We start from the raw sequence: 27,198 nt of genomic DNA, 5'->3' as shown, positions 1-27,198 counted from the left end.
TTTTTATAAAAAAATTATTTTTCCGGATTTTCATAAAACTCAATGTTACATAACCTAAAATGAAAACAACCCCCAAAATAAATGCATTTTTCTTGTATCACATTGAATATTTAATACGTATTTCATTACCAAAAAGCTTTTATATATTAAAGTTCGGATTTTAAAAGCGAATAAACTCAGTTTTACCTTAAATAAATTAGAAAAAAAGTAGATAACAAAAAGTATTGTTGAAAAACGTCGAGATAAGCGAGCTAAAAAGTTTGATACTGCTACAGTGTTGGTAAAATACCCAAATACAATGGGTTATTCGATACGATGAATAAACTCGGATAAAGCTTGGATTTTTGTGGCGTTTTTTAGAAACAGGTTTTTAAAAACGACAACCTAAAATTTGAGATAAAATTATTTTTTGACATGATTACCTTTAAACTTTATTTTTTTGATGAGTTTAACAGTTAATGTAAGATTCATTTTGACTTTATTGACTCAAATCTATTTATATCTTATCAAAAATTAATTAAAAGCTTCTTAAGTAAAAACTGTCAATGTCAATATTATGGTCAATATAACCTAAAAGAAATGTCAAACTATTAACATAACCTTAAATAAATTTCTACCAAACATTTTATTTCTGACTTAATTTTATGTATTATTTTTGTATTAAACGTTTAGTTTGGATATAATGTTTTTATCAGAAGATTGAAATAATCATGTATAGGAAATAATAGTTAATTAATAAAATTTAAACAAATGTTTGTTCTAATTTATTTTTAACCTAAAATTTGAAAAAAAATTATTTTTTGACATGATTACCTTTAAAATATATTTTTTTGAAGAGTAAATTAATGTAAAATTTAGTTTGTCTTTATTGACTCAGATTAGTTTATATCTTGATACAAATTAAAAATGTTTAGTCTTCTTTGGTAAAAACACCTAATGTTACATATATGTAACCTAAAAGAAACGTCAGATTATCAACATAACCTTAAATAAATGTGTATTTACTTTTATTGTAAAATTAGGACACGGAGATGATACAGCGCATAGGGAGAAGAGTCTAGCTAACTCAAACAAGTATTGAAACGTTCATTATTAATTATAGTGTAAGTAGTAAGATTATTTTGAACATTTTACTGTCTAGGAATTACTTGATATCATTACGTTCATTACACATCATTAATGAAGGACCTCAAACATGTTGCCAATGAAGTAGAAGTTCAAAACTACAAGGAGAAAGGTTAAAAGAGAATATTGGGTGCTCTAATTCTGTTAATATCACTGATGTCTTATATAGAAGGAAATTTCTCAAGTGCAAATCGTTCTACAAAACTGGTAACTAAATCAACTTAAAACGAAATTTTTTATTGTATTGAAAGGTGAAAAGTTTAAAACATTTGAAGTCACGCAAAACTAAAATTGTTTGAAACGTTTTGACGTGTTCTGGTTTCAATTTCTCGTTCATTGATTTAACTTGTTCGTTTTTCCGAGAGTAACCAATTTTGGTAAAACGTGACCGAACGTGTTTTGCCCTGTCCGACAGATACATTCACAATTTCAGGCGTCCGTGACTTTTCGAACGTTTCCATCATTGCCAAAATTCAATTAACAAACGTAAACGTTTCAAAAGAGAAACAAATGTACCTAAATAACGATTCGCTAAATTCATTATTTCGTTTAATTTTCTTTTTCGTTGAAAAGGTTTTTATTAAAAAGGGAGTTGTTGAATTTTTTAACAGAGACCTTTGGGGAATCCCATAAATTTGAGCACAAATAAAACGTAAACGAACGACTTCTACGTGACCTCATTAAATTAGTTCTTTTTTTGAATTAACTTTTATGGTGTTTATTTAAAATGTTTTTATAACTAAGTTTTAATTTAATCATAGTCACGAAAAAGGTATTATTTAAAAGTTACTTACCAATTTATGTATTATTAATTTCCATTGATTAATTAAGTTATTGCAACAACAACTCTAATTTTGTTAAGAACCCTTGAGAGTTTCTTTTAAGTAGTAACACTTGTAGCACTTAACACGTCGGAAAACACTGCGTGACGCAACACGTTACATCCGGCGACCTACTGAGAGACTGAAAACGACGAAGTAGAAGGGTTTGGTAACCTGTGGAGTGCGACGTCGCGACGCTGCCGCCGATCGACGTCAAAAAACCGTTTTTTTAACACGAAATTAATTAAAATATAAAATATATTTATAAAGTTATTATTAATCGAATTAATTTCAATAACAAGATATTGATTCCTTTTTAGGATATTAACACGTTAATAATAAAATATTAATATTAATCAGTGGTGTGAGTCACGCGTTTATCGATCGGAACGAAAATGAAACGCAAATATTTTTATACCCAATTTTTAAAACTAAAATTCAATCTGGGCAGAGTTTTTATTTAAAATAAAAAGAAATCGGGGTAATTGAAGATCCCCCATTGTTCTAAAGTCATTTCAAAGGGTTTAATCTGGACTACATCCGCTCCAGATACGAGATTTCAATCTGTTTTAAATCGCTTTTTATTTTTAAACTCAAAAACGGCTTAAAATTTTTAAATTTATAAAGATAAATAACAAAAATAGTAAGGAAAAAGCGATTTTATTTATTTATTTTTTTAACTACATCGTAATAAAAAGCTAAAATAGCACCTACATTAAATTATTATTCGTTTCGTTTATAAAAATTATACATAAAAGCCCTTTGAAACCCTCCACCTCATTTTTTTTGTAAATTAATTCTCTATAAAAAAAATTAATCGATTTGTTATCACAGCTAAATAGTTACTATTAAAAAAATGATTATAAAAAAAATAATTTTTATCATATAAAAAAAATAGGCAGTAAAATAGGATTATTAATTATTAATTAAATCAAAAAACATCTAATTATTATGGTAAAAAATAGGGCAGTATAAAAATGATTTTATTTTTAATCATTATCACTATCGTTATCATTAAACCAATCTTTATTACCTCCTTTAAACGCTATTTTCGATTTAATCTCGCTTCTAAACTCCTTCTCAGCGATAATTTCTCTTCTTGGCACAACCCCCGATCCCGAAACACCTCTCCCCATCCTCATCGCTTCAATTTTCGAGCTTTTCGAACTTCTTTGACTTTTCGGGGTTCCTTCGGGCGTTGTAAATTCACTCGCCGTATCATATCTCGATGGCGCAATCCACCTTTCAGTGAATTCGCTTGCAGATCGAGCCAAACTCGGTTGGCTTAAAGATCTCGGTAAAGAATGTCGATCTTCTTCGTAAAATCTCGATGTGTGGAAATACGAGGATGAAACTTCCGATTGATTGTCAGGATGATGGACAAAATCGACGATCGTTTCCGACATAGACCGTAGATCCATATCGGGTTTATGGATCGAAATTGTTGTTGGGATTAAAGATCTTCCCGGTTCGGATGTTGTTTCGGATTCGTTTTCGTATAAAGTCGGTAAAGATTTGCGACGGATCGTTTCGGATCGTTTTGATTTGCGAGGTGGTTGTTGCGGTGGGGTTAAAACTCGAATGATAACGTCCCATTTATGTGGTTCGTAAACTTTCGGGTAATTATAGCGGATTTTTTCGTAATCCTCCCGAATTACAGCTTGAGTTAGTTGGGTTTTTAACGTTGATTCGTTCGTTATGATTTGTTTCCATTTAAATTTATCCATTTCGTTTAGATCGTCATCGATTTCGAAAGTATCCAGACTTTCTTCGGTGTGGTGAATCCCGAAAATTCGGATTAAAACATCCCAATTAGGAACTTCGGGGTTATTCAACGGGATATCATAAGTTCGTAAAATTTTTAAAACTTCCTCTTCTTTTTTTGTAGAATAAAATTCTTCTTTAATGATTCTTTGATCTTGATGGGTTAAGTTTCCGACTAATTCTGGGGAATTCAGCGGTAATTTGTTGTCGTAAATCGTTGAGATATTCGCTAAAGATAAAGGACTTCTTTCGAATTTAGGTGTTAAAGTTAAACCGGAAGCTGAGGAGATATCCGAAAAGTTCTCCCATTCCGGGGGTTGTTTTTGTTCGATTTCGTAATTTTTGATGCGCACATCCCAATTTAAATCTTCAACAGCTTTAGGTTTCGTTAAATACTCGGTGACTAATCGTTTATGTCTTTCGACGTCTTCAAAGGTTTTCTTCTCCGTAATCGTTCTTAAAAAGACATCGTCAACGACATGCGAGGTAATTTCGGGTTTGTGCACGATTAAAATTGGTTCTTCAACTAATTCTTCGTGTTGGCTTTCTAAAGATTCTAAATTTTCAAACTCTTCCAATTTTTTTCTTGGGGTCTCTTCGAGTTGTTTTCTTTTAATTTTTAATAAACTCGGCGCTAATTGAACGTGGTGTTTCCGCGTTTCCCTCGGAATATCTTCTTTTTCTTCCATAATCACCGAAAGATTCTTTTCGCTAAACATACTTTCGGTGTCATCCGAAAGTTTTAAACTCAACGGTGGTGATGGTCGTTGTTTAACTTTAACTTCAACGTCGAATTTCGGCTCCATTTTCGGTGGGGGTGGTGGTGGCTCGAAAATCGTTGGTTCATCGTGTACGAAAACTTTGTTTTCATAACTAGCTGATGATGATGCAGCCAGAGAACGTTCGTCATCGGGTTCCGAATGGCTCTCCGATGGGTAATCTGAAGGAAGAGTATCGCTAATTAAGGGCCCCTCGCTTCCCGAGCTGGTTATTGTTGTTACAACGGGTGCATGAGCTCGAGGGATTTTAACTCCCTCAAACAACGACAGGTTACCTGTTAATAAAGAAGGATATATTAGAAGGTTATTTGTGATGATTATGAGGAATTAGTTAAATAATTAATTAATCCTTAATCCATACAAATTTAAAAATTGAACTTACCCAAAGAACTTCCCGAAATCTTAGTAATTTCGGATTCGGTTCCAATCGATGAGAAGGGATGGCGTCTAATCACCGTCATGTTTCGTCTTCTAAGACAGTAATAAGAACATCCCAACCCCAAAAGAAGGAGTGATAAAAAGAGGATCGCACAGATTATTAATAAAATTTGAAAACCACCCAGTGGGGGTTCTATCGCAGCCAGAACCGGGGGTTGTTCTACACTACTTTTCAAAAAGAAAACAATAAAATTAATCAATAACATCCGAATTGTAATAACCTACATTGGATTTGCTACAGGAGGCGCTGGTGCTACAGGTGGTGGATATCTACAAACAATAGTAATGATTTCATCCCCATCCATTTCTAAGGCTTTATGAAATCTTACAACGATGTTATTCGTGAAGACACGTTGAGGATTCTAAAACAAAATTCGAATTAACAATCTTATTAAAAATTTCATTTTAAACATTCTTTACTTGTTTCGTTCCACAACCTTTTAAAGGTAACTCCAATAAGTAACTTTTTTCACCTTGCCCAAACACGTGGCACGCCGAATTTCGATCGAAATCGGCGTAAGCAAGGCCGTGAAATGCTTCATCGAACTTAAGTTGAATCTGCATGGTTCCGTCGGCGCAATTTAACGCAGCTTTCGTACGATTCAAAGCTATTATTGGACTCAATTCATCTAACTGCGTCACTTTTCCATCTAAAGTTGCGTATTCCGGCAAACCACTGTTTGAGTATTCTATGCTATTCGCTTGATCCGCATAATTAGATTGGCCAAATGATGATTTCGCGAAGAAAGCAGCAAAACAGAACGTAAGAAAGAAAAAGTGAAGTGAAGACATCTGAAATAAAAATTAGATTAAAATCATTTTAATCACCTTTAACTTTAAATTCTTAGTAAAGTTTTACAAGAAATTGTTAAAGTTTATATAAATTCAATTAAATATCAAAAGATGGAGACATAAAATATTATGACAGTTATAATAATTTTTTTAAATATCTGTTCTATTTTTAGGATGCTTTATTCCAGTAATCAAAAAGAATCTCCAAACGTTTTGAAAACGCGATTTAATAATAATAATAATAATATATAATAAAAAGTTGGATAAAGTTTGAATCCAACATAAATTTAATTAAATATCAAAAGATGGAGCTAGTAGATGTCGATAAAATAGAATTTCATCATAACCTTAATTTGTCAATTTTGACAATTATAAAGTTTGAAAAGTTTTATTAGTGATTTTTTAAATTATTCGAATTTTTAGGTTGCGTTGTTCGCGTAGGTTGTAAAAAAATAACATTCTTGGTGAAATTCACCATGAAGAATCATGAAACCCCAAGCATACATACACTACACACAGAGAAGTGAAGAAGGAGAAGAAACTCGCCGACCACCACAAATCAAAGCCAAAGGTCACCAAAGGCCGTTGGTGTCTCGTTACCGTGAATACACCAAGAACTTTAACTTCAAAGTTAAAGTTAAATCTAACCGCGAGCTGGTTCGCTTCACTACTTATAAGAAAACTAGCTTACGGGGAGTTTCTATAATTGTAAATCATCGACGAGAGACGGCGATAAATCAGAACGAGACTTAGAAAATGAAGAAAACGATGAGAAATGGGTGGTTGTAATGTAGGGGATATTGAAAGATACAAAAAATGGTGATTATTGGAATTAAAGGGTGATTTATATTGGGTTTTAAAGTTGAAACTGAAATAATTTAAACAATTTTATAAAGACGAACTTAATAATGTCGATATCTCACACGAACAAAACGATATCGTTCGTTTTATCGTTGAAAGCCGCTCGTCGTCGTCTTGGGGCCATAACTTAGTTACTTTTAACATCGTAGCCCGCAGACTTGGCTCAGATTTTTCATACAGATCCGCCGGGAGATACATTATGTTTATGCCCCTTATACTTCGGTATTAACCGATTTGCGATCCGGCTAGGTTTATAATTAAATTCGCTGAAGGCATCCCGACTTGAAATTACCCCAGAGGAGGATCTCCTCCTTTTTTTTGTTTTATTGGTTTATTTCTAATTCCGTAAGGTTTAAAAGATAATAACACGTTTGTGGATCTATGCGGGTTTATTATTAGAAAAAGGAACACATAATCTTTTCTTTTTAATTTACAAGAAATGGCCTCAAACCCACGTTTAAACGCCCAACTGAAGAAAACGACACAAGAAGACATTTTTGCGTTGGTCGGGTTGAAATCGCGCGTTGGACGGAAGGAAGGTCGAATGAAAGTCGAAATAAAAAATCGAAAAGTGGGGTTTTTATCTTTAATTTTCAACAAAAAGATCAAGGTGATTTTTTTAAGTTTTAGGTTAAGGCCAAATTAAAAAAAAATAATTAAACAGCCCTTTTTAATTAGGCGATTCTTTCCAAGTTGTTCGTTTCTTCACCAATGCCTATTAACCTTTGACGGCAAACTAAAAACCATAAAACAACCTTTCAGCGTGTCGGGTTTGCACAAAGGCAAAGAAAACCGAATGAATTGGTTGAGAAGAATGTCGCGAAAAGTCGCCTGTTTCAAGGATAACGACTGCTCTCTGTGTTCGAGTTAAACATTTTTTACATCCTTGTTAACAAAACAAAAAGAAAAAAATTAATAACATTTAATTCGAATTGATTTAATTCATTTAAAAATTAATATTTATGATATTTAATAGGTATTAGTTTGAGATAAGTTTTAGTTGATGTAACCAGCTTCGAATGCAGCCAGAAAACGAAAGTTACCACCGAGCTTGACCTCAATAAGGTTCAACGTAACGACTTTCGATTTCACTTTATTATTCAAGAGTAAAGAATTCTAAAATGAATTCGAATTGAATTTTCAACATTTTTTTTTTCAATAATTAAAATCTACGCTAGCAGCAACCTTTTTATTTGAAATTCTTAGCTGTTAAATGCGTTTAAGCAAGAAGACATAAAGGTATTCAAAGTACCTATTAAGATTTAAGCGATGATTTCGAGCACTTAACGCAGCTTATTGGAATGTGCTCATACTTAATAGCAACAGCGCGCAGCGTGAAGAATTTTTTTACAAAGAAACACAAAAATTAATTTCTTAGGAAAGTTTACGATGGAAAAATGGGAAGTTTCTGTTCTTTTCTTGTATGACTTCATCACTTCATCCATAAAAGCTACATATAGCAGTAGGGATAAACTGTCCTTTTTCCATGAGGATCATGCTAGAGGTCTTCCCGCCAAGCCTCATCGCTTCCTCCACTCGCTGGAACATGGACTTGATGGCCTGCATCAGCTGTGGGAGAGACCCTTTCTTCTATAGTACTTTCCAAACCACTTGCCTTGGCACCTCATCAAACGCAAAAAATATGCGATAAGTCGATAAAATAGAATGTCTTAATTTATCAATGTTAACAGTTATATGGAGAGTTTTGAATAATTTATTTAATAGTCACTTTTAGTAAATTTCAATAAATTAATTAACTTAAAGTTTTATCAAATTTTTAGGTTATCCAAATAATCAAGAAGGATCTCTAGGCGATGTGAACACTCGTTGTGTAAAAACGTTTTAAACAAAATCGTTTCTTATATTGCTCTCGAGTCCGACAGGAAGCTGAGTGAACCGGCAATTACTTCAAGTAACTGTAAAACCATCCGAAGGAATGGACGGAATTTCTAACGTTTCGCCTTTGATTTATTATTTAAATTACAACAACCAGACTTTTCTTACCGTTAGTTTAAAGCCCTATTTTAATTTCTTGCAAATTAATTTCTTGCAAATTAATTTCTTTATAAATTAATTGGAAAATAAACGTTTACCTTGAATGTTATTGTAAGAAAAGATAAATGGTTTATGCGCTGTTGGTTCTAAAATTAGAAGTAAAAATGTTTAAACCGGAAATATTTTGTTTGAGGAGACGTTCTTTTGGTAAACAACTTATTAGAATGTTAGTAATGTTCTAAAATAAAACTTGTATGATTTTTTTAAGGTTAAGATGAATACATGGAGCGAATTCATATGAGTCACCTTTAATCTTGATAAATAACCCGAATAAATTGTGTAACCATGGTACATTTGCCGAAACGATAACGACTCTTTTTGTACAACCAGTTTTCAAGTTGAATCGGCCATTTTGCATAGAACTTATGTAGGAAAATGGCGAGGTCACCGACTTTGTCGTGTCTCTGTGCAGTGGTATAGAGAAGTATATTTAACTGTGATCTCACAGGGTGACCCGTTAGGCGAGTTCGTTAGGCCACGAGTCTCGCGGTCGGAGATTTTGATATTAAACCAAACGGTGAACCTTTCACTCTACTTGGAATCAGTCGGAATCACACAAAATAGAAGACCTTTTCGTGCTACCAAATAAGCGCAAGAATCTTGCAAAAGATACAGTTGCGATGTTCACAACTGTATGTGTGGGCGATTCACGTTTGCAAAATACAAATAAAACGGGTTAAGTGGGCAGAGAATGTGAAAGGATTCGATAAAAAACGATCAAGATAAATTTACATCTTCTTCGTAATTTTTTTAATTTTTTTTTTCTTTTCAGTATGGAAACTAAAAGTTAAAAGAGAAATAATAAGTGGGAGTTAAAGGTTGATGTGTTATTTAAAGTTGTGGAAAAGTTCCTTCAACTTTGTTTTAAAGTAGCCCAAGCGTTTCTTTAACACACAATATATCAATTAAAGTCTTTCCGATGTTATTCTTTCTTTTCTCGTTTGAGTGGATTAGAAAAAAAAAGAAAACAATCACTTTCTTCGCTTTCGTTATGCCCAATTAAACCCAATTAATTAAATTAATCACTACAAATTTATTATAAATCCTTGCATGAAAACGACGTCAACTCATCTTCGTTTAGTAAAGGTCAGTTATGAAAGGAGTGCAAAAAGAACACGACGATAATCGATTCGCCGGCCCAAATCTATAATCATCGAACCCGTTTTAATAACCAACTAAAATCAGCGAGGTGGAGAGAACCTTCAAGGTAACTTCAGGTACCTTACATAATCGGAACGACATTGAAATAATTAAATCTATAATAATGGAAATTTATTGAATGAAATTATTTTTCAAAATAAAATCGAAAGTACCAAGGTTATGGAGAAGTTTATATATCATATTTCTCATCTTATTTTTATTCTCGACGCACAATCCGCTTGATATATTACACATATACTTTCGTATCCAACCGTCACGTCCCCGTAATTCTCGTTTATTCGTTGTTATTCTTGTTTAGTTGTCGCTTTTTAATTTCGTATTCTACACCAGACCTTGATAGCTATTTTAATCTTTACGTCATGATTCAAAAAAAAATCCTTCATGACGAGAATTTTAATTATTTTCACTCGCATTCTTTTCCAATTAATTTGATTTTCTTTAAAATTTTTTCTTACCTTTAAACGTAAACGAGGTGCATTCAAAAAGTGTAACTTTTTCTCTTAATCCGATTTGAACGCGTTAAATTGAAGGGGAAGTGATGAAACATTTAAACCGAACTGTGTAGTAATAGACTTCATACATGTGTAGTTAGAATTAATCGACACCGAACGGAACCGAACGCGAACCTCTCTCTTAAACAAACTCTTCTCGCGGACTAACAAAACGTACCACGGTGGGGCCTTTCAAGGCGTTTGAAGGTGTTCCGAGCATTCTGGGTACACCTGGTGACGTGCTCCGGAGTGTGCTCTATCCCCACACCTTCATAGTTGACGTCACAAATTCTCCGGAATACACAAAATTTATATTAAAAAAAATATTATTACTCTCTTCAATAGTTATGAAATCAATTTCACTGTTCAGTCTCTATCTAATTGGCATAAATATGTAGGTTTTAGCGTAATTCGACCAGCTGTTATTTTTTTTATAGAATTTTTATTTTTATTATTTTGTATAATTGTGGCTATTATCTATAATTAAATACAGAGAGGTGTTTCTTACTTTATATGACCTCATATCCATGCAAAAGCCTAATCCTAAAACTCTAACATTAATATAAAATAATTTTGCAAATTCTTTTTCAGGGTCCAGTACGCTGCAGCTCTTCGTGGTACGTCCAGATCCATAAGAAGTGTTTGCATATATCAGCACATGATGGTTTTGAGATTGAGCATGCCGACCACCAATGTTTCTGTTCTTTTCTTGAATGTCTTCATCAGTTCATCTATTAAAGGTACATATAGCAATAGGGATAAACTGCTAGAGGTTTTGCCGTTAAGCCTCATCGTTTCCTCCACTCTCTGAAACATGGACTTGATGGCTTGCATCAGTTGTGGGGGAAGCCCCTTTCTTTTCTAGTACTTTGCAAACCACTTGCCTTGGCACCTCATCAAACGCGAGTGCATATCCAAGAAAGTCAGGTATGCAGATTTCTCTCTGCTGATCTACTTATCAATTATATAGTGCAGGGAAAAAATGAGATATTGTGTTTGTCGTCCTGCTCTGAAACCCGTCTGCTCCTCATCCAGTTCTTCTTCAAATCAAGTCCTGAGGCACCTTCTCGGTATTTTGGAGATATGGGATGCAGTAACATCAACGGTACAAATATATCAAAAACTGCCAGGAATGTTTTTATAATTTCAACTAACCATTTTAATCTCGTTATTGATTTTTGCTTTATTTATGGGAATCAAATTATTTATACATTATATAATAACTTAAACATACTTTTATTTAAAAATTATTAGATATAATCAGATAGATATAATCAGTACATCAATCAACTCTCTTCGAATCATTTGTTATAACACGGTGGTTGTTTCGTTGATTTTTTCGACTTCAGACATTGAGTAGGTGTTCTATGTGGTCTATACAGGCAATGAAATGTGATACCATTGTCTTACAACGGACGTTTAATAAATCACTCTACAACTTCTCTGTCTATTTATGGTTGTAAACGAAAAAAAAATATTTTAGAAAAAGAAAAATACTTTATTTACCGAAAAAAACTTCGTACACGAAACAACAACTTCCGACAAAACGTAATAAACGATATCTTTTTATATTTAGTTTTTTTAATATTCGTCTTTGGTATTATTAATTGAGAACACATGTTTGGTACGATTAAGGCTCCGGCATCCGGAACCCCGGAGTATATTCCAATAATTGCGCTCGTAATTTGGTCGCTAATTCGTGTATAACGTCCCTAAATATAATGGAATCGACGTTCTCGCCCAACATCACGAACAAGAACCAATCGCCCATTTTACCCTTTTTCACGATTAAATCGAGATCTTCTTTGCGAATCAATCGGAATCGAAATCGAAGTAAATAAACTCTCATTCGCGGTGATAAGATTATAATCGTTCGATAAACGAGAATCCCCGCCGACAAACAAGCCAAAATGATGAACCAAAACCAAAGGAAAACGTAAATTTTTTCATTAACGACGTTTAATGGTAAAATGCAGATTGCGTCGTGACGTTCGATTTCGCCGGATACCCCGTATTTGTAAAAGGTGCATTTGGTCATTCTTGGAAAGATTTGAATCATCGGATCGACGCGATCTTCTTCGTCTGCGTCCATAAATTTGATTACTTTGATTCCAAACGTGAGGAAGGCGCCGTCGAAGAAACGGTTCATCAAAAACATTTGCCCTGAAAGAAAATAATTAATTAATTTTTAATTTTATACATCATGGTTTAGAATGTTTTAGATTTAATTTGGTGTATAAATTGTTTATTAATTCCTATAAATAAGCGCGAGGAATTTTTTAAAACTTACCTATAACATTTACAAGAGCTAAAAACTCGCAGATGAAATATTTATACGCCCACCAATTGTGATATCGAAAGTTTTCGCATAAATAGTCGAGCATTAAACGTTTTTTTAACTTCTTTTCGGTTTCCGAACAAATTCCGATGTCGAGGTCCATCATTAAAGCGTGTATTTTTCCTCCTTCCCATGATTTCCACAGCCATCGGGGTGTGTAAAAGAGAATCGCCTATAATTAAAAAATAATCGATAATAAATATTTTAATATTAATATAAATTAAAATTATATTTTGTGTATTTTCTCAGATCATAATTCGAGCGATATCCTGCACTTCTAGGTTGTAGTAAAACTTATTAGATATTGTTCTATTTTTAATATAAATCGACGCCGAATTTAGATCAAGGTTACTATAATAAAGAATTATTTTAGAAATAATTTTATTGTTATAAAAATTAATTATTAAATAACTGTCAAATTATTTGTTAAGTTGGGTTAAGTTGGCAATATTAACAGGGAATTTTTTGTTATGTCAAAATGACGTTTGAACTTTCATTATTTAGAAGGATATAATACAGAAATTGTTTCTTTGCCAAGTTAACACACTAAATAACTTAATCACGTGCGAAAATCTCGTTTTCTTGACATGTTGGCGCCAGTTAATAAAAATAAAAAGAAACGATTAAATTAACACAGAAAAGACGTTAATCTTATATCATTTTGGCATCTTTAATCGATTACAGTTGGACGTAACAAGGAATATATTTACGTAAGCAACTCCTCTTTTTGTCATTTTACATTATTTCTTTATAAATTTATCATTGACCTAATTGTGTCAACATCCAGGATATTCAGGTGTCTTCAACAAGCGTTGTTATTTATCCGTCTGTTTATTTTAAATTTAATCTATAAATCATTTTTTAATTCTCATAAATAAACCATTAGCGATATCATTTTTATTTGAAGTTTAAGTTGATTCTTTTAATTCTCGTAAATAAACCCGACCCATTTCGCATTAAAAATCGCCCTCCTTTGATTATTTACCTTATCGGATTAATTCAAAAAAAAACATGCCGAGACGAATCGGGACGATCATTTTTAGAAATTTATTCGGATGTTAACGTCAATATCCTTATTATTTATTGATCAAATAATCGGCACACGATTTCACGAATGATTTGTTTTAAAAAGTCGAAAAAAGTGATTCTTTTTTACTTTTTTAATGTATCAGAAATCAAAAACCAAATTGGAACACGGTCATTGCACTACATCTCTCTTTTTTGGCACAATTCCAACGCATACAAATGTGCATGAAAACGTTATAGTGTGTAACGATCCTGTACGTGTTTTATATTTGGAAAATGTACCGTGGTTTGTTCGCGTGGTGTTCAAAGAAAAAAAATGAGCACGTGTTCAACAGTGAATCAACAGAACTAACACCCATGACTTTAAAACTTAAACGACTTTAGAATCTTATATAAAACGAAAAAGTTTTAAAATGTCTATTTTTAAAAATACAAACATCTGTCATAAAAAAGAATTTTGTTATTTCAGACTCTACACTCGGTAGACATTAATTTGGTAATTCTCTTTGAAATGGAACTGGTAAATTAACAAATTATAAGAAGTTTGAAATTTGAGATGGTCATTAGAAAAAATTTAGTTCCCTTACTAAATCCGTTACTGCTCCGAATTATCAAACAAAGACGCACAGAAAACATTCAATTTTTGAAAATCCCTTTCATGTTGGATAATGTCATGATGATTTTCCGTTCTCCATATCCGAATGTTGTGATGGTTCACCACAATTACCCAAGTTATATAATATATATGCGAGAAGCAAATTAAGTTTTATTTCCATGGAAACTTATATGACCCCAAAGGATTAAGTTTGTTCGCTATGTAACTTAATGAAGATTCAAACAAAAGTTTCATCTAAAATTACCCACTTACTCCAGTCTCAGCCATTACTTCGATGTTAATACTACTTTAGAGACATTAAATAGTAGACTGTACCGGATGAGATGTATTTACAGAATGTTTTCCAGCATTTAATGAATGCACATTGTTGCATAAAGCAACAATGTTTTAGACTCAATATTTTCTTTATTTTTGTAAACTATTCGAATGGGAGAAACGAAAGATAAGGTTGAATAACTGAATAATTTTCCGTTTTTAGAAGAAATTTATAATAAAAAAAAATTAAATTGAATTAGTAAAACTATAAATAGTAGAATCAAGAATAAAATGAACGTAAATACTGAAAGTTTACTACGAAAAACTTTAAATATCCTGGGGGTCTTAACGGTTTGAAATTTATTCGGATACAAATCGCACGGCAAATATTTACGTTTTCCCGCGAATTAGCTGCAACTTACAAGGATATCTTCCTGTACAATTGACAAGGTTGGCGATAAAAAAATTTTCTTCAATGAAAATTCAACTTAAACTTGTTCTAATTTAGTTTTATGGTGATTTATCCAAGTTATTTACGTTAATCGTACGCACATAAACGCACGATCTCGATTTACTTGAATTAGAAAACGATGACTAATTTTGAGAGGCTGTTGAACTTTACATTATAATGTAATTATACGATCAATTCGAAATCAAAGGAAAAATAATCGTCATTTATCAATAAAAAAATTAAAAGATTTAACGAAAAAACTATCATGTTTTTCACAGTTTTTTAGATTTTTTCAAAACAATTCTGATGATAAATGTTAGGTGATCTTATTGATCTTATAATTAAACTTGTCCAAACAGAAAGGCGTCCACTTCATTAAAATCAACTCGACGTTTATTTAAGTTTTCCTGCGGCATTCGGCGCGTACGTTTGTTTACTTTTCTGGTTCAACACAAGGTCTCATAACGACAACAATCTATAATCTGGCTGGCTACAATAAAAGTAAACTTTAAAACTAAAATAGAACCCCGGAGAGACCGAAGAGAACTTGGCCTTTTTCATCAACCAACCCTGAATTGTAACAATTTTTTTTAGCTACCAAAATCATAGGAGTATCTGTTTAACCACGTACAAAACTTATCTTCAAAAGTATGTTTTTGAAATTGACGTTTATATTAATGAGGTTATGTTTGCATGTCATCCTAACCTAACCAATATATAAAACGTGTGTATAGGTTATGTTTGTATTTCATTTTTAGGGATTGGCAACATGGTATTTATATTTGATGACAACCACCAGCGATAAATGGTAAGTATTTTTGAAAAAGTTATTAAACTTAAAAATAAATTTAATTTTATGAAAAAAAATTATAATTGAGAAGAAAATGTTTAAAAAAAAAAAGTTAAATTAATATTAAAACATTTAAATTATTTTTTTATACGTTAATTTGACTTTGCAGTACAAAAATGTACGAAAAAGTCAAATTAGCATTTAAAATTAGCGAAACGTCATTTCTAATCAATGTCAGTTCAAAAATAAAAATCGTTGAGCGAATGGGAAATGTAAGAATTTATGTAAAACTAGTTAAATTAATGAATAAATCTAAAAGTAATGATTACATTGGTTAATAGAGGTGGACTAAAAGCCTCGATTTTGACAAAAATCTAGTAAAAGGTAAAGTTAACATCACTTATTTTATCAAATTATTTTGATTTGATGGCTGTTTGCAGAATAATATTTATGGAGAAGATTACCTCATTCGTAACACTCACCGTCGAGTATGTGATACTGCTCTGGGTTAATGATGCTACGAAAATGTAGTATCAAAAGATTGATACAGGTAACATCTAAAGACAGAGTTTTTGTTTATGAATATATTTTTATTATTGTAGAGGTTTATGTTGGATGGAGGCTACACAATGTTGTAATAAAGTTTATTACCAGTACAAAAACCAACATTTTGTACACACAATTGAAGTACTTGGAGGTAATGTATCGAAATCTTTAATACATTGCAAATAAGCTAAGTTCTTTTTTAAAATTTTTAAATCTCATACAAAAGCTCAGTATAAAAACCTCTTGATCCTCCCAAAATAAAGATAAACGTCGAATATTCGCTTTGAATATAAAAACATCTTCCTCCAGAAAACATAAACCCGTAAAAATATTTATTTTTTGTATTTCTTTTATTAACTAATAAAAGAAAATATCGTTATTAAACAATTTTAATTTTAATAAACACGATCAAAACGGTCGTAATTAAGTTTACAACTTCCTCATAACAATAGAATAGAATATTTCTGGGAATAAATAAATAAACAAAACGAAGGTAAAATGTGAGAAAAAAACCAGACTGACGTAAGTCGAGTTTTTTTGAAAAAAATGAGCTTATTACGTACACTAACAAAGATCTTCTCTCGCCTCTCCCGTTGTTTATGGCACGCGTTTTAAAAACGAGGGCCCCAGAACCGAAGTTATTAAAGCTCGAAATATATTATATGTATTTTTTTTTGAACTTGTATGTTTTATTGCTATGAGAACCGTTTAATGTCTCCTTCGAATTTTTAGCTTCACAAAGGATCGTGCATAAATTCGAAATATAAAACTACGGAATTGGAATAAAAGAGTGTTTAACTCTCTTGGCATGGAGCTATTTTCAGTTGAACGTTTCCGGAAGACGACGTATGATTCACTGGAAAATAGTTTCAGTATACATTCAAAGCTATTTAAGAATCTTTTAAAAGATTTAAGACAAATGGGTTTTAAGAAATATAAAATTTATGTTTTAATAAAATTTTATTTAATCTTAGTTTACTTACTTGAAAGAAAAGACAAAAACACACCCACTGATAATACTTGTAAAGTTTCTTGTCGTTTTCATCTTTGGCAGTTTCGACTCCGGGATAAGGCACTTCAATCCCGACTTTTTTATTAAAAGCACTTTGCACCGTGTAAGTTGAGTGAATCCAACAATAAGTGTTCAAAACGTCCTCGGGTATATCTTTGGTGTGAACACAATCGATTGGATTACCAACATATTGTCTAGTTGTTACGATTAAACTAAACGCGATCAATATTAATACGGTTATTGAGTAGTGAAGTCGAAAAATTGGCGAATCTATATGTATATGACTGACCCTGATAAGATTTTTCAACCCTCGAAAAATATCCAACATGTTTTGATTTAACTTTTATGTGAAATAAAATTTTTAATTTTATTTTTATCATCAACATTATCATCTTTTCGTTTCCAAAAGAACATTTATTAATTTTATCAAACTCGATAACGACTTTTCTACGATGAAATAATTAAAACGCATGTTTCTTTCTAAAAGGGATTCACTTAAACCATCTCAAATCGTTTTATTATTATACTCAATTTTTAAATGAAGATATTTTGTTTTAGGTTTAATTTAATTTAATTCACTGTGTGTTGCTGTTGTTTCTTTAAAGATGAATGAAACGAAAACGAAACGAATAAGAAATTTGAAAAACTCGCGCAACGATTCCGATGAAACCGTCGTCGTCGGCGCAGAACTGAAACTGTTTCGTTTTCTGTATTGGAGTGTTTCAGATGCTGTTCGTTCGGGTTTCAATTTTGGCGTAAGTATTTTTAGTCGAAATTAACCTGAAAATCCTGAAGAGAGGGCGCGCACCGACAGCGGCCCTCGGCTCGCGCTCGAAAGTAAACTTAAAGGCAAATATAGATTTTCGAGCATTACAAGTGATTTTTTAAAAAATCCACTTTGTATAATAAGTTTATTTATTTTTTGGGCATAGACTTAAAAATGATTCAAAGCGTTCGAGTTAAATGAAGAATTAAAAATTAAACTTCAATTATAGGTACAAGTTATTTTTTATATGGTTAAATATATTCAAATTAATTTTTTCTGTTTAATCTAGATTTTCTCTTGTAACATTATTATAAAGAAGAAAATCTTGGATCATCCTTTGAAGAAGCTGTCTGTTCTAAACTTATCAAAGGATGCGAGCTTTATGGGTTTTAATTAAGTGAGTATTGTATTAGATGTCTGTTTGGATGTTATTTAAGAAAATTTAAACGTTTATATTTACCATATTATTATTACTGAGTTGATGGATACTAACGTGGTTCTTATTCATAACGGTAATTTTTCATTATCTTTATGAAATTAGGTTTATCAAGTCCATGTCAACCTACTCTAACATCTCAGTTTTAGAGACTAGAGTTAAATAGTGTTAAAGTATCTACCTTTACATGTAATAAGTACATTTTCATCATTCACCGGTCATTTTTGATGTTCAGAAAATGTTGTATAAGGTTAGTTTTATTCACAAAGGTAAACCAACCCAAAAAAGAATATTGGGTAAGGTTAGTTTTGTTTCAACTATCAATGATACTGCAGAAACAGCAGAGCTATTAAAACCTTTATGAAAGCCTTAATGATGTGATATATTCCTTTTATAATACTGTCAAAATCTGAACTAATCCTCTTTAAACCAAATCCATCAGAAATGGTTGTTGTCAGTTTTCGAAAAAAAAATTATTTTCGAAAACATTCCTTCATGTTTATTTCTGTGTATTAAAAACCGATTGAAACATCAAATAAAAACTAAAATGATCCTCTTTATGCTGCCGGTATAAATAGTAGTAACATTTCGATCAATTTGAAACGAGATAGATCGAAGTAAATTTATGTAAGTTTGACGTCATCTGAAGAGTGTTTCGAACGGTAGTGGCACGATAAATCAAAAATATACGCGATCACAAACGTAAAACGATAATCTAAACGATGACATGGCATTCGAATTGAATCTTAAGACGAACGCGACGGGGTTAAAAGAAAATAAGAAATAAAACCGGATCAAATTGGGCGATTCGACAGTTTTCTGGCCAGTTGCCAGTCGTAATGGAATTTTATTACACTACACCAGCTTATTGTGCTTATATTTCACGTTTAATTGTCTCAAATGCGTGCATTCCGTTTCCAAAAATATCGGCAAAGTTCATTTGATTGATGGGTTGTTTTGATTTTTTGTTAATTTACCTGAAAAAACAACATAAATGCCACCCACTGGTAGTATTTAACTTGTTTGATTTGATTCCTTCCGGGAGATTTTTGAAATGAGTTTTCAATGCCGGGGTAAGGTACTTGATATCCGGGTCGTTTTAAAAAAGCTTCCATCATCGTGTAAGTTGAATGGATCCAACAATAAGTGTTTAAAACATCTTCTGGGATGTCTCTGTAAAAATGTATAAATTAAATATGTTTTTGTAATCGTTTTGGGTTCCTAACTAATCGTGTATATGTACGTTTAACGCGTTGAAAGGAACATCCTGCATTTGCTTATTTATCAAACTAATAACTCCCACTGTTACGAGAATTATTTATCGAGTTGGATTAATTTATCTACTGGACGTTTAACCTTATCGATCTCCGTTTTAAATCTAAATACACTAAAACCTCGATAGTATTGACTTCGGATATAACGGACAAAATATCTTTAAGTCGTTCAACTTGGGTTATTCCCCATCTTACTCTACTCCATGTTCATAGATAAACTCGGAGTATTCCCCGAGTTGTCTATACGAAGTATAAATCAACTAATTTGTTGTATATTTTTATTGAAATAATTTTTAAGTTTAACCGTCTTAAGAGACGTACTGCTAAACCCAAATGTTTTTAGTTCTAGGTGCTATGTTAGTTCTAAAAGTGTAAAACTAGAACTAACACTATACCTAGAACTAGAATCATTTGGGTTTAGCCGCACGTCTCTAAAGACGGCTAAACCCGAATGATTCTAGTTGTAATACTAGTGTTAGTTCTAGTAGTTATTCAGAATTGACTTACTTTGTATGAACACAATCTATGGGATTCCCCACGTATTGCCTTGTTGTAACAGCGATAGAAAATGTTACCAAAAGAATTACAGTTGCGTTACTGTGTAGACGAAAAATCAATGAATCGATTGTTACATGATTAATCTATAAAAAAAGGAAAGAAGTATAAATTAATTAGTATAATTTTTAATACCATTATTTATTTAATTTTTATTTAGGCAATATCAACATGATCATGACCAAGAATAATCTTAGTGTTCAAAAGACCTTCTTGTCTTATAAACTTTGTTGTAAGTTAATTTTGGAATGCGGCGTCTGGAATCTGGTCGATCTTTTGATACATTGCAGACAAGAAGGTGGTAAACAAAACGTTTTAAAATATCACCGAATTAAATTCTACTTTTCTCTTTGAATGTTCGATTGACAATAAGAAATCGTTTTTTTTCTGATTCGTTTTTTTTTGAAGTTTCGTTTAATTGGGTTAAGATGCGTAATACAACCTACTACTATAACCCGTATACATTTCGGTTTGTTTGTTTATCCTATTTTTAGAGTGATTGTGACTCAACGAGATCCCGAATGTTTAAAAATAATTCTTTGTTAAATTTTTACTTAAAATATTACCTGAGTTAAGGTATAAACTCCTCTTAAAATATCCAACCCTGGCATAGTACCTTCAACGGTACTATTAGTTCTTTTGATTTCTTCAAAACTCCTTCTAGCCGATCTTCTTAATGATGATGAACCGATCTGAACTTTATCGGCACTAATTCGCCCTAAAAGTGAAACTGCGCTTGTTAGCGGGTCGTCTTTAACCGTGAACATTGAGATTGAAAAGAAAAATTAAAGTGTCGAGATTGAAATTTCGATTAAAACTGAAGTTTCTTTTTTGTTGAGAAAGAGTGCTCTTTCTCTGGCGGCAGTGGGAGCTTTTTTCGCTTGTGTTTATTTTCGGGATCCTGAAAACAAACAGGATTAGAATCAAAATCAGAATTGAGGTCTGTAAAGATGAGTAAAAAAAAATCAGGATCGTACTCAACCTACTTTTTGAGAATTTTATATTTGAGAAAAAGTTGGGCGCTAAAAAAAAGTATAAATTAACAACGGGAGCTTTTTACGACTTCCGAAACGATGTGTTACGCGTTATGTGATTTTGCAAGAGTTTTGTTATATTTGGCTGATTTTTCTGGGTCAAGGTGTATTTTAAATAATCAAAAATTAATTCTTTTTTTTATTGCTACTTACCAAAATCGAATTTAAACTTAACTTTGACACTTCAAGATCTCTAAAACAACACTTATAAGCGCTCACTTTCTTGAAATGACAATATCTACAATCGATATTATTACTTTAACTTAATAAAAGAAAAGTCTCGAGTTTCCTTCAATGTTATCAGAAATTAAATCGGATTAAAAGATCATTAATTAATCCTATTAATTCATTAAGTTCTTGAAAACGACCAATATTTTTATTTCGAAATGTTTCACATACAAATTCAAATATAAGCTTATTTTAACTATGCTAAAAATATGCATTAATCCTTTCGTTGCATCTACAAATGACGTATATATTTACATTGATTCAGTTGGGCGTTTCTGAATCATTATATCGAGTTAGCTTTTAATTCTAAATTAATGATATATTAATTATTTTAGGATGCGGAAAACGTCGATCTAAAATAGAGAAACATCATCTATAAAAAGAGAGGATTAAGTAGAAGAAATCAACTTAGCTTTAGGATCTCCACTGCAGAGATTGATCAGAAAGTTTTCAAACATAAGTAAGTAACCTACTCTTAGTTTTAATATGTCGGAATAGAATTATGTTTATAAAAAAACGCTACAAGAATCCAAAAAGGTATTTATTTAGATATCTAACATTATTGATATTTTAACATTTCAATTTTTATAAATGACTCAAAACTTATCCATCCATCTATATTTGCGCAGACGAACTAAATTATTAACCAACAAATGTATAGCAAAGTTCCAAACTATTTCTTCAACATATAATTTAAAACAACGCTAGATGTCGCTTACACTAATAAATTCAAAATATTATTTCACCTTATTTTATTTATTTCACGGAGCAAGGCTGGTAATGTAATGTAATGTAATAGTACATATAATCAAATATTATTTTTATTCATACAATAAAAATAAAACGTCACAAACCATTTCTTAACTTAAAAAGTATCTTATAACCTAATCTCATTAATCTAAATAGTTTTGTTCTTTACTTATTCAATAATAATCATTAAAAATCTCGTCATTTGGGATGAATCCACAAAAAAAAATGTTTCGGTTTTAAATTGAAAACGTTTAAAACGATCACAGAGTTATTGGTCCCACTTTTATTTGTTTTTACCAATTAAAATAATTTCATTTTTTATCATTTTAAATATTTTAGTTTTAAAAATCGTCTCGTAATCGTTTTTGGAAAATAACTACGGAATGTTTATAACGAAATGGTTAAAAAATAATACTGAATATTTATTATTAATATATTCAGTCTTTTTAAGGATATTTTGAATTTTTGAGGACGATTTTATCAATATACAACTTATTGATTATTGCTAGCATCGGTATCGATTTTTTTTGCTAATTCCGAAATAATTTCGCGGTAAATTAATGGATCCATATTAGTTCCTAACATTAACAAAATCCACCAGTCACCCAAATCAACTTTACGACTAACAGCTTGACAGATTTCAACTGGAATTCCCTTATTTTTAGCATGCATTATTCTGGGGCGAAGTTTCGGAATAGTTATTATTAGAACACGATAAATTATTAATAAACTTAAGGCAGTCGCTAAAATAACATACCAAAACCAAATAAAAATGTACGTTTTTTCATTAACAATATTTAAAGGTAAAATACACATGCTATCATGTGTTTGTATCGTTCCTGTAGCTCCGTATTTATGAAAAAGGCATTTAGTCACTCTGGGGAAAACGTAAACCATGGGATCGACTCGGTTTTCTTGCGGAGAATCTGAGAAATCCATGACTTTCCAACCGTAAGATAAAAATTCCCCACCAAAAAACTTATTCATCAGGTACATTTGAACGATTATATTCACCAAGCATAATGCTTCACAAATCCAATAACGAATTACGTACAAATTGTGGCGCTAAAAAGATGAATTAAAAAAGATTTGTTAAGTTGTCTAATAAACCTTACCTTGATATGTGACATAAGGTACTCTAAAACGATTTTTTTCTTGGCATGTTTTTCTTCTGGGTAACAAATCCCCAAATTCATTCCCATCACCAAAGTTCTCATTAATTGGCCTTCACCCATTTTCCAAATTATGTGGGGCAAATAACACGCTATTCCCTAATTATTGGAACAAAATCAAAGTTTGTTTTAAACTTGCAAATTTATATTTACCTGGAAAAATAGCACGAAACAAACCCATTGATAATAAGTGTAATATTTTCTTTCTTCAACCGCTCCAAAATCGTTCGCAATACCTGGATGAGCGACTTCTTTCCCGATCTGAAATGGAACGAAAAAGTGGTTTGAGACCAAGAAACTCGAAGAGAATGAAAAGCATGTAATTACAAAACCAGCTTGAAGGTTTCCTTCTTCGTTGGCAAACCTATTATTAAGAACCACTCTTGGATCTTGAAATATAAAGTAACTTGAAAGGATTTAAAGAATAAAAAAAGCGTGAACTAAAAAATCATTTTCTATTTCAAATATGTCATTTTTTAAACGTCAAATTGAATACAACAATGAAGTTAGAAACATAAATTTTATGAAATAATCGAACCGAACTAGTTTATCATCAATTTAAGGTAAGAACCATTCTTTAATTATTAAAAATAAAGTTGGGATCCTAAAATATTAAATTAAATGTTAAAATAACATTTTAAATACAACAATGAAGTTGGTAACATCAAAAGAAAGAATATTTTTTAATTTTTAGGTTAGGTTTAAATTAAATAGGTTATGTCAAAAAATTGAGGTTATAACAATGAGATTTTTTCTTATAAATCAACTAGATAGATATATACGGGCTTAAAATGGATACTTTTAGCGTTGATTTGTTATAAAAATCGTTTTTTTATATTAATAAATATAGTCGGTTTGATGTGACATCACTATAAAAGTGAAACTTTAAAGGTTGACTAATTAAAATGCAATTGCGTCATCAATAGTTGACTCACAGTGATGTTATACAGAAATAATCATTTTGTAAATTAATGCTAAGAATTTTTTCTTACCTCTCTTCTAAAAGCTTCCGGCATGGTAAAAGTTGATTGAATCCAACAATAAGTGTTAACGACATGTTTTGGTAAACCATCAACTAAACATTGAATTGGTTGCCCTACGTATTGAGAAGCTGTGATAATTAAACTACATCCAAATAATAAAACGGATGTGAATTGATTGTGTAAACGAAATAGAGCACAATCTGTTTTAACTTGTTGATATTTTAAAAATCCTGCTAAACCTCCTAGTAACTTATACATTTTTCTTTTTTAATATTTCCTCTTTTGTTAATTTCGAATTCTTATTTTTCTTTGATTTCCTTTTTGAGCTTAACCCATTACCACTTCTTTTTGTACATAATCCAAGAAATAAATAACTCGGATAAAGAAAGAAAACAAACAATTTTTGATTTAATGGAGATCTGTCTGTGTAGAATACACTCAGTGCTACTGAGTGTAAAACTCTGTTTTACTGTTGGGTTCCCCCTCTACATTATTGCTAGAGTAGAGCGGGCCCCAAAGTGGCGACTCTTTGCCCGTTCGTTCTTTCTTTCCGTTTTAAAGGTCGTTCGATAATTTTCTAGACGTTTATAAATGGAAAATGTCAAAAATCCACTTTCTTTTACAAGAAACGAAATAATAAAAACGATCAAGTACTTTCAACAAACTGTGATTCAAAAAACTGGGACCGTAACAATTCCCTTTGTGCTCCATTTGACAATAATTGTTTTTTCAAAACTTAAAATTTCGCAAAGCAAAACGAATCGGTTTCGGTAAAATTAGTTCAGGCTAAAAATTTATCTCGAAACAAAAAAATTCTTTCAATTTGTCTTCCAAGTTGTGTTATTTTTAAAACTGAATATTTTAAAGTTTAATGTAGCCGCATGTGCTGCCGTTATTATTGTTAATAACGTGACCTCGGTGGAATTTGTTTATAGATATCGGCCTAAAAGGTTAAAATTCAAATTTATTTTCGATTTTTATCTTTTAAGTAAGAAAATAAATCATTAATTCGAATCGACAAAAATAAATTAGAAAATTAGCGAGAAATAAACTAAGAATGGGACCATTTGATGAACAGATGCAAGGACAGATGTTTAAGTTTTGAAACCTACCCACGTCAATAACTCGTCTATTTTAGTGTTAATTTTAAATGTAACTGACTCAACGGGAGGTTAAAATCCTTAAAAAAGTTATATTTAAATTGTAATTGAGAATGCAAAAATAATTACATGAAAAACGTTGCTTTATTTTTGTAATAATAGATGGCATTGAAAACTATTTAAAATTACAACGTATTTTCTACAATGGTGAACCACTAAAACTCTAAAACATTCTTAAATAAAGAGTTATTAGTCTTAGCAAAGTCAATGCCAAAGTAACATAGCCACAAAGTAAGTTAAATTTAAAAGTAACCCAAGCTAACTTGAAAGCACTCAACTTAACACCAAAGCAAACTAGCATTTCCAAATCAGTCATAATCCAATCAGTTGTAACTTAAAATTGAGAGGTGCACTAATGTGGAACCAAGCATAGCCAATTACAAACGAACCCAACCTGTCCACAAAGTAAACTATTCCAACTACAAAGATAACCCAAAGTATATCAACTCCAAAACACCAATTCGTCCCTAAATCAATCTAATCCAGTCCCAAAACCAACTCAAACCATCACAACATCAAAGTGATCAAATTTTGTGTTCTTAATTAAGCATACATATTTATTGTCCTTAACAAGAAGTAAACATCACGCAATTCAATGAAAAATGATTTATATTAGAATACTTTAGATTAAAAGCTACACTTCATTATAAACTGTTCAATTTTTGTCTCGATGTGGCATCAATGTTGCGCTGTATGATAGTGAATTTTATACGAAATAATAAACGAAACTTGCATGTTCCTTTTAAAGTGGCCTAATTTGTTCACTTAGAAATGTCTTCGGTTTGTTAATTGGAAAACCACGCCGGGGTCAATTTTACAATTTACATTAATCCATCGTAATTGACCCGTTTGAACTCTTTTGTGTCTCTCTGCGTCCCGTGTGAATGCACAACAAAATTATTTTAATAATAAAATTAAAGAAAAACAATTTTGTATTGTTTACAACTTTAATTTTTTTTTTCCAGGAAACTGAACAGTGAAAAGGTAAAAATGTTTGAGTAGAATATTCCGGGAAAATATCCCCTCCAATAGCCCAAACGATTTTTGACAATGAAATAATAGGTTTAAGGGTGATTCTTTGAGTTTGTTCGTTGTGGCAACCCTAAAAATAGATTTCACCCTCTTTCTAGTGTCTGGTTTTAACAGCCTCCGGTCCACGTTTTCGTACTTATTTTAATGTTCACGTTGATAAATATTCTAGAAGAGAAAATGAGATTTTACCTTTTTTATTGAACAAAATAACCTTGAAATCAGTTAATAATAAAAGTGAAAGTAATTACTACTAAATTGTTGATAAAAGGGTACGTGACTTTAAGAGGTTTATGCCTTTAATGCTTTAGGTTGTCGTAAAGTTTATTAATTAAGAATTGTTTGGTATTTAGAAAAAAATATTAAATAACTTGAAGTTAGATTTAAATTATAGGTTATGTTTGTAACGAAATCTAAAGTTGGTAAACATTAAATTGACATTTCGGTTAATTTTGACGTTTTAGTTAACCTAAAAGATATTTTTATTTAA

At 31.4% G+C, this 27,198-nt stretch overlaps 3 protein-coding genes and 2 long non-coding RNA genes across 10 annotated transcripts; 1 reads left to right on the top strand and 4 right to left on the bottom strand.

The window, feature by feature from the left end:
• The first annotated feature begins 979 nt into the window (after positions 1-979).
• Positions 980-27,117, top strand: LOC111428364 (uncharacterized). 2 transcript variants are annotated; one of them, XR_011641581.1, is made up of 11 exons: positions 980-1,074; positions 1,142-1,332; positions 10,879-13,335; positions 14,121-15,781; positions 15,933-16,147; positions 16,204-16,313; positions 16,366-16,460; positions 17,880-18,076; positions 18,377-18,484; positions 21,950-24,099; positions 26,645-27,117. It is a non-coding gene; the product is annotated as an uncharacterized lncRNA (long non-coding RNA). The 2 variants fall into 2 exon arrangements; XR_011641582.1 differs by lacking the exon at positions 26,645-27,117 and having other exon boundaries at positions 10,879-11,027; positions 21,950-23,087.
• LOC111428360 (zona pellucida domain protein papillote) lies at positions 2,591-10,343 on the bottom strand. Of its 4 annotated transcripts, none has more exons than XM_023063849.2 (5): positions 10,252-10,343; positions 5,348-5,719; positions 5,153-5,289; positions 4,872-5,095; positions 2,591-4,764 (listed from the first exon to the last, which is right to left on the bottom strand). In XM_023063849.2, the coding sequence occupies exons 2-5, from the start codon at positions 5,717-5,719 to the stop codon at positions 2,936-2,938; spliced, it is 2,562 nt and encodes an 853-aa protein (XP_022919617.1). In that variant the 5' UTR covers positions 10,252-10,343; the 3' UTR covers positions 2,591-2,935. The 4 variants fall into 4 exon arrangements, with proteins under 4 accessions (XP_022919617.1, XP_022919620.1, XP_022919619.1 ...); XM_023063852.2 differs by having other exon boundaries at positions 2,591-4,650; XM_023063851.2 differs by having other exon boundaries at positions 4,872-5,092.
• Positions 11,765-21,587, bottom strand: LOC111428361 (shaking B). Of its 2 annotated transcripts, XM_023063854.2 has the most exons (6): positions 21,540-21,587; positions 20,919-21,253; positions 20,305-20,438; positions 19,501-19,696; positions 12,578-12,797; positions 11,765-12,450 (listed from the first exon to the last, which is right to left on the bottom strand). In XM_023063854.2, exons 2-6 carry the CDS (start codon positions 21,117-21,119, stop codon positions 11,918-11,920), a joined length of 1,284 nt encoding a protein of 427 aa, XP_022919622.2. In that variant the 5' UTR covers positions 21,120-21,253; positions 21,540-21,587; the 3' UTR covers positions 11,765-11,917. The 2 variants fall into 2 exon arrangements, with proteins under 2 accessions (XP_022919622.2, XP_022919624.1); XM_023063856.2 differs by lacking the exons at positions 19,501-19,696; positions 20,305-20,438; positions 20,919-21,253; positions 21,540-21,587 and adding an exon at positions 17,293-17,912.
• Positions 22,418-24,971, bottom strand: LOC111428363 (optic ganglion reduced). Its single transcript, XM_023063858.2, has 4 exons — positions 24,529-24,971; positions 23,690-23,797; positions 23,480-23,635; positions 22,418-23,429 (listed from the first exon to the last, which is right to left on the bottom strand). Exons 1-4 carry the CDS (start codon positions 24,775-24,777, stop codon positions 22,857-22,859), a joined length of 1,086 nt encoding a protein of 361 aa, XP_022919626.1. The 5' UTR covers positions 24,778-24,971; the 3' UTR covers positions 22,418-22,856.
• Positions 26,271-27,198, bottom strand: LOC139431456 (uncharacterized). Its single transcript, XR_011641583.1, has 2 exons — positions 26,960-27,198; positions 26,271-26,876 (listed from the first exon to the last, which is right to left on the bottom strand). It is a non-coding gene; the product is annotated as an uncharacterized lncRNA (long non-coding RNA).

The sequence above is a fragment of the Onthophagus taurus genome, chromosome 10 (assembly GCF_036711975.1).
Source record: "Onthophagus taurus isolate NC chromosome 10, IU_Otau_3.0, whole genome shotgun sequence".
Lineage (NCBI taxonomy): Eukaryota > Metazoa > Arthropoda > Insecta > Coleoptera > Scarabaeidae > Onthophagus > Onthophagus taurus.
This window is presented reverse-complemented; position numbering and strand designations above follow the sequence as displayed.

Excerpts from the sequence above, each read along its gene's own strand:
- LOC111428360 (XM_023063849.2), bottom strand. The coding sequence starts at position 5,719 with ATGTCTTCACTTCACTTTTTCTTTCTTACGTTCTGTTTTGCTGCTTTC. Across the intron at positions 5,290-5,347 it reads AAGGTTGTGGAACGAAACAA|AATCCTCAACGTGTCTTCAC; the intron begins GTAAAGAATGTT and ends ATTTTGTTTTAG. Across the intron at positions 4,765-4,871 it reads GATTTCGGGAAGTTCTTTGG|GTAACCTGTCGTTGTTTGAG; the intron begins GTAAGTTCAATT and ends CTTTATTAACAG.
- LOC111428361 (XM_023063854.2), bottom strand. The coding sequence starts at position 21,119 with ATGTTCACGGTTAAAGACGACCCGCTAACAAGCGCAGTTTCACTTTTA. Across the intron at positions 20,439-20,918 it reads GAGTTTATACCTTAACTCAG|ATTAATCATGTAACAATCGA; the intron begins GTAATATTTTAA and ends CTTTTTTTATAG. Across the intron at positions 19,697-20,304 it reads ATAGATTGTGTTCATACAAA|AGACATCCCAGAAGATGTTT; the intron begins GTAAGTCAATTC and ends ACATTTTTACAG.
- LOC111428363 (XM_023063858.2), bottom strand. The coding sequence starts at position 24,777 with ATGTATAAGTTACTAGGAGGTTTAGCAGGATTTTTAAAATATCAACAA. Across the intron at positions 23,636-23,689 it reads GTTTCGTGCTATTTTTCCAG|GGAATAGCGTGTTATTTGCC; the intron begins GTAAATATAAAT and ends TCCAATAATTAG. Across the intron at positions 23,430-23,479 it reads ACCTTATGTCACATATCAAG|CGCCACAATTTGTACGTAAT; the intron begins GTAAGGTTTATT and ends TCATCTTTTTAG.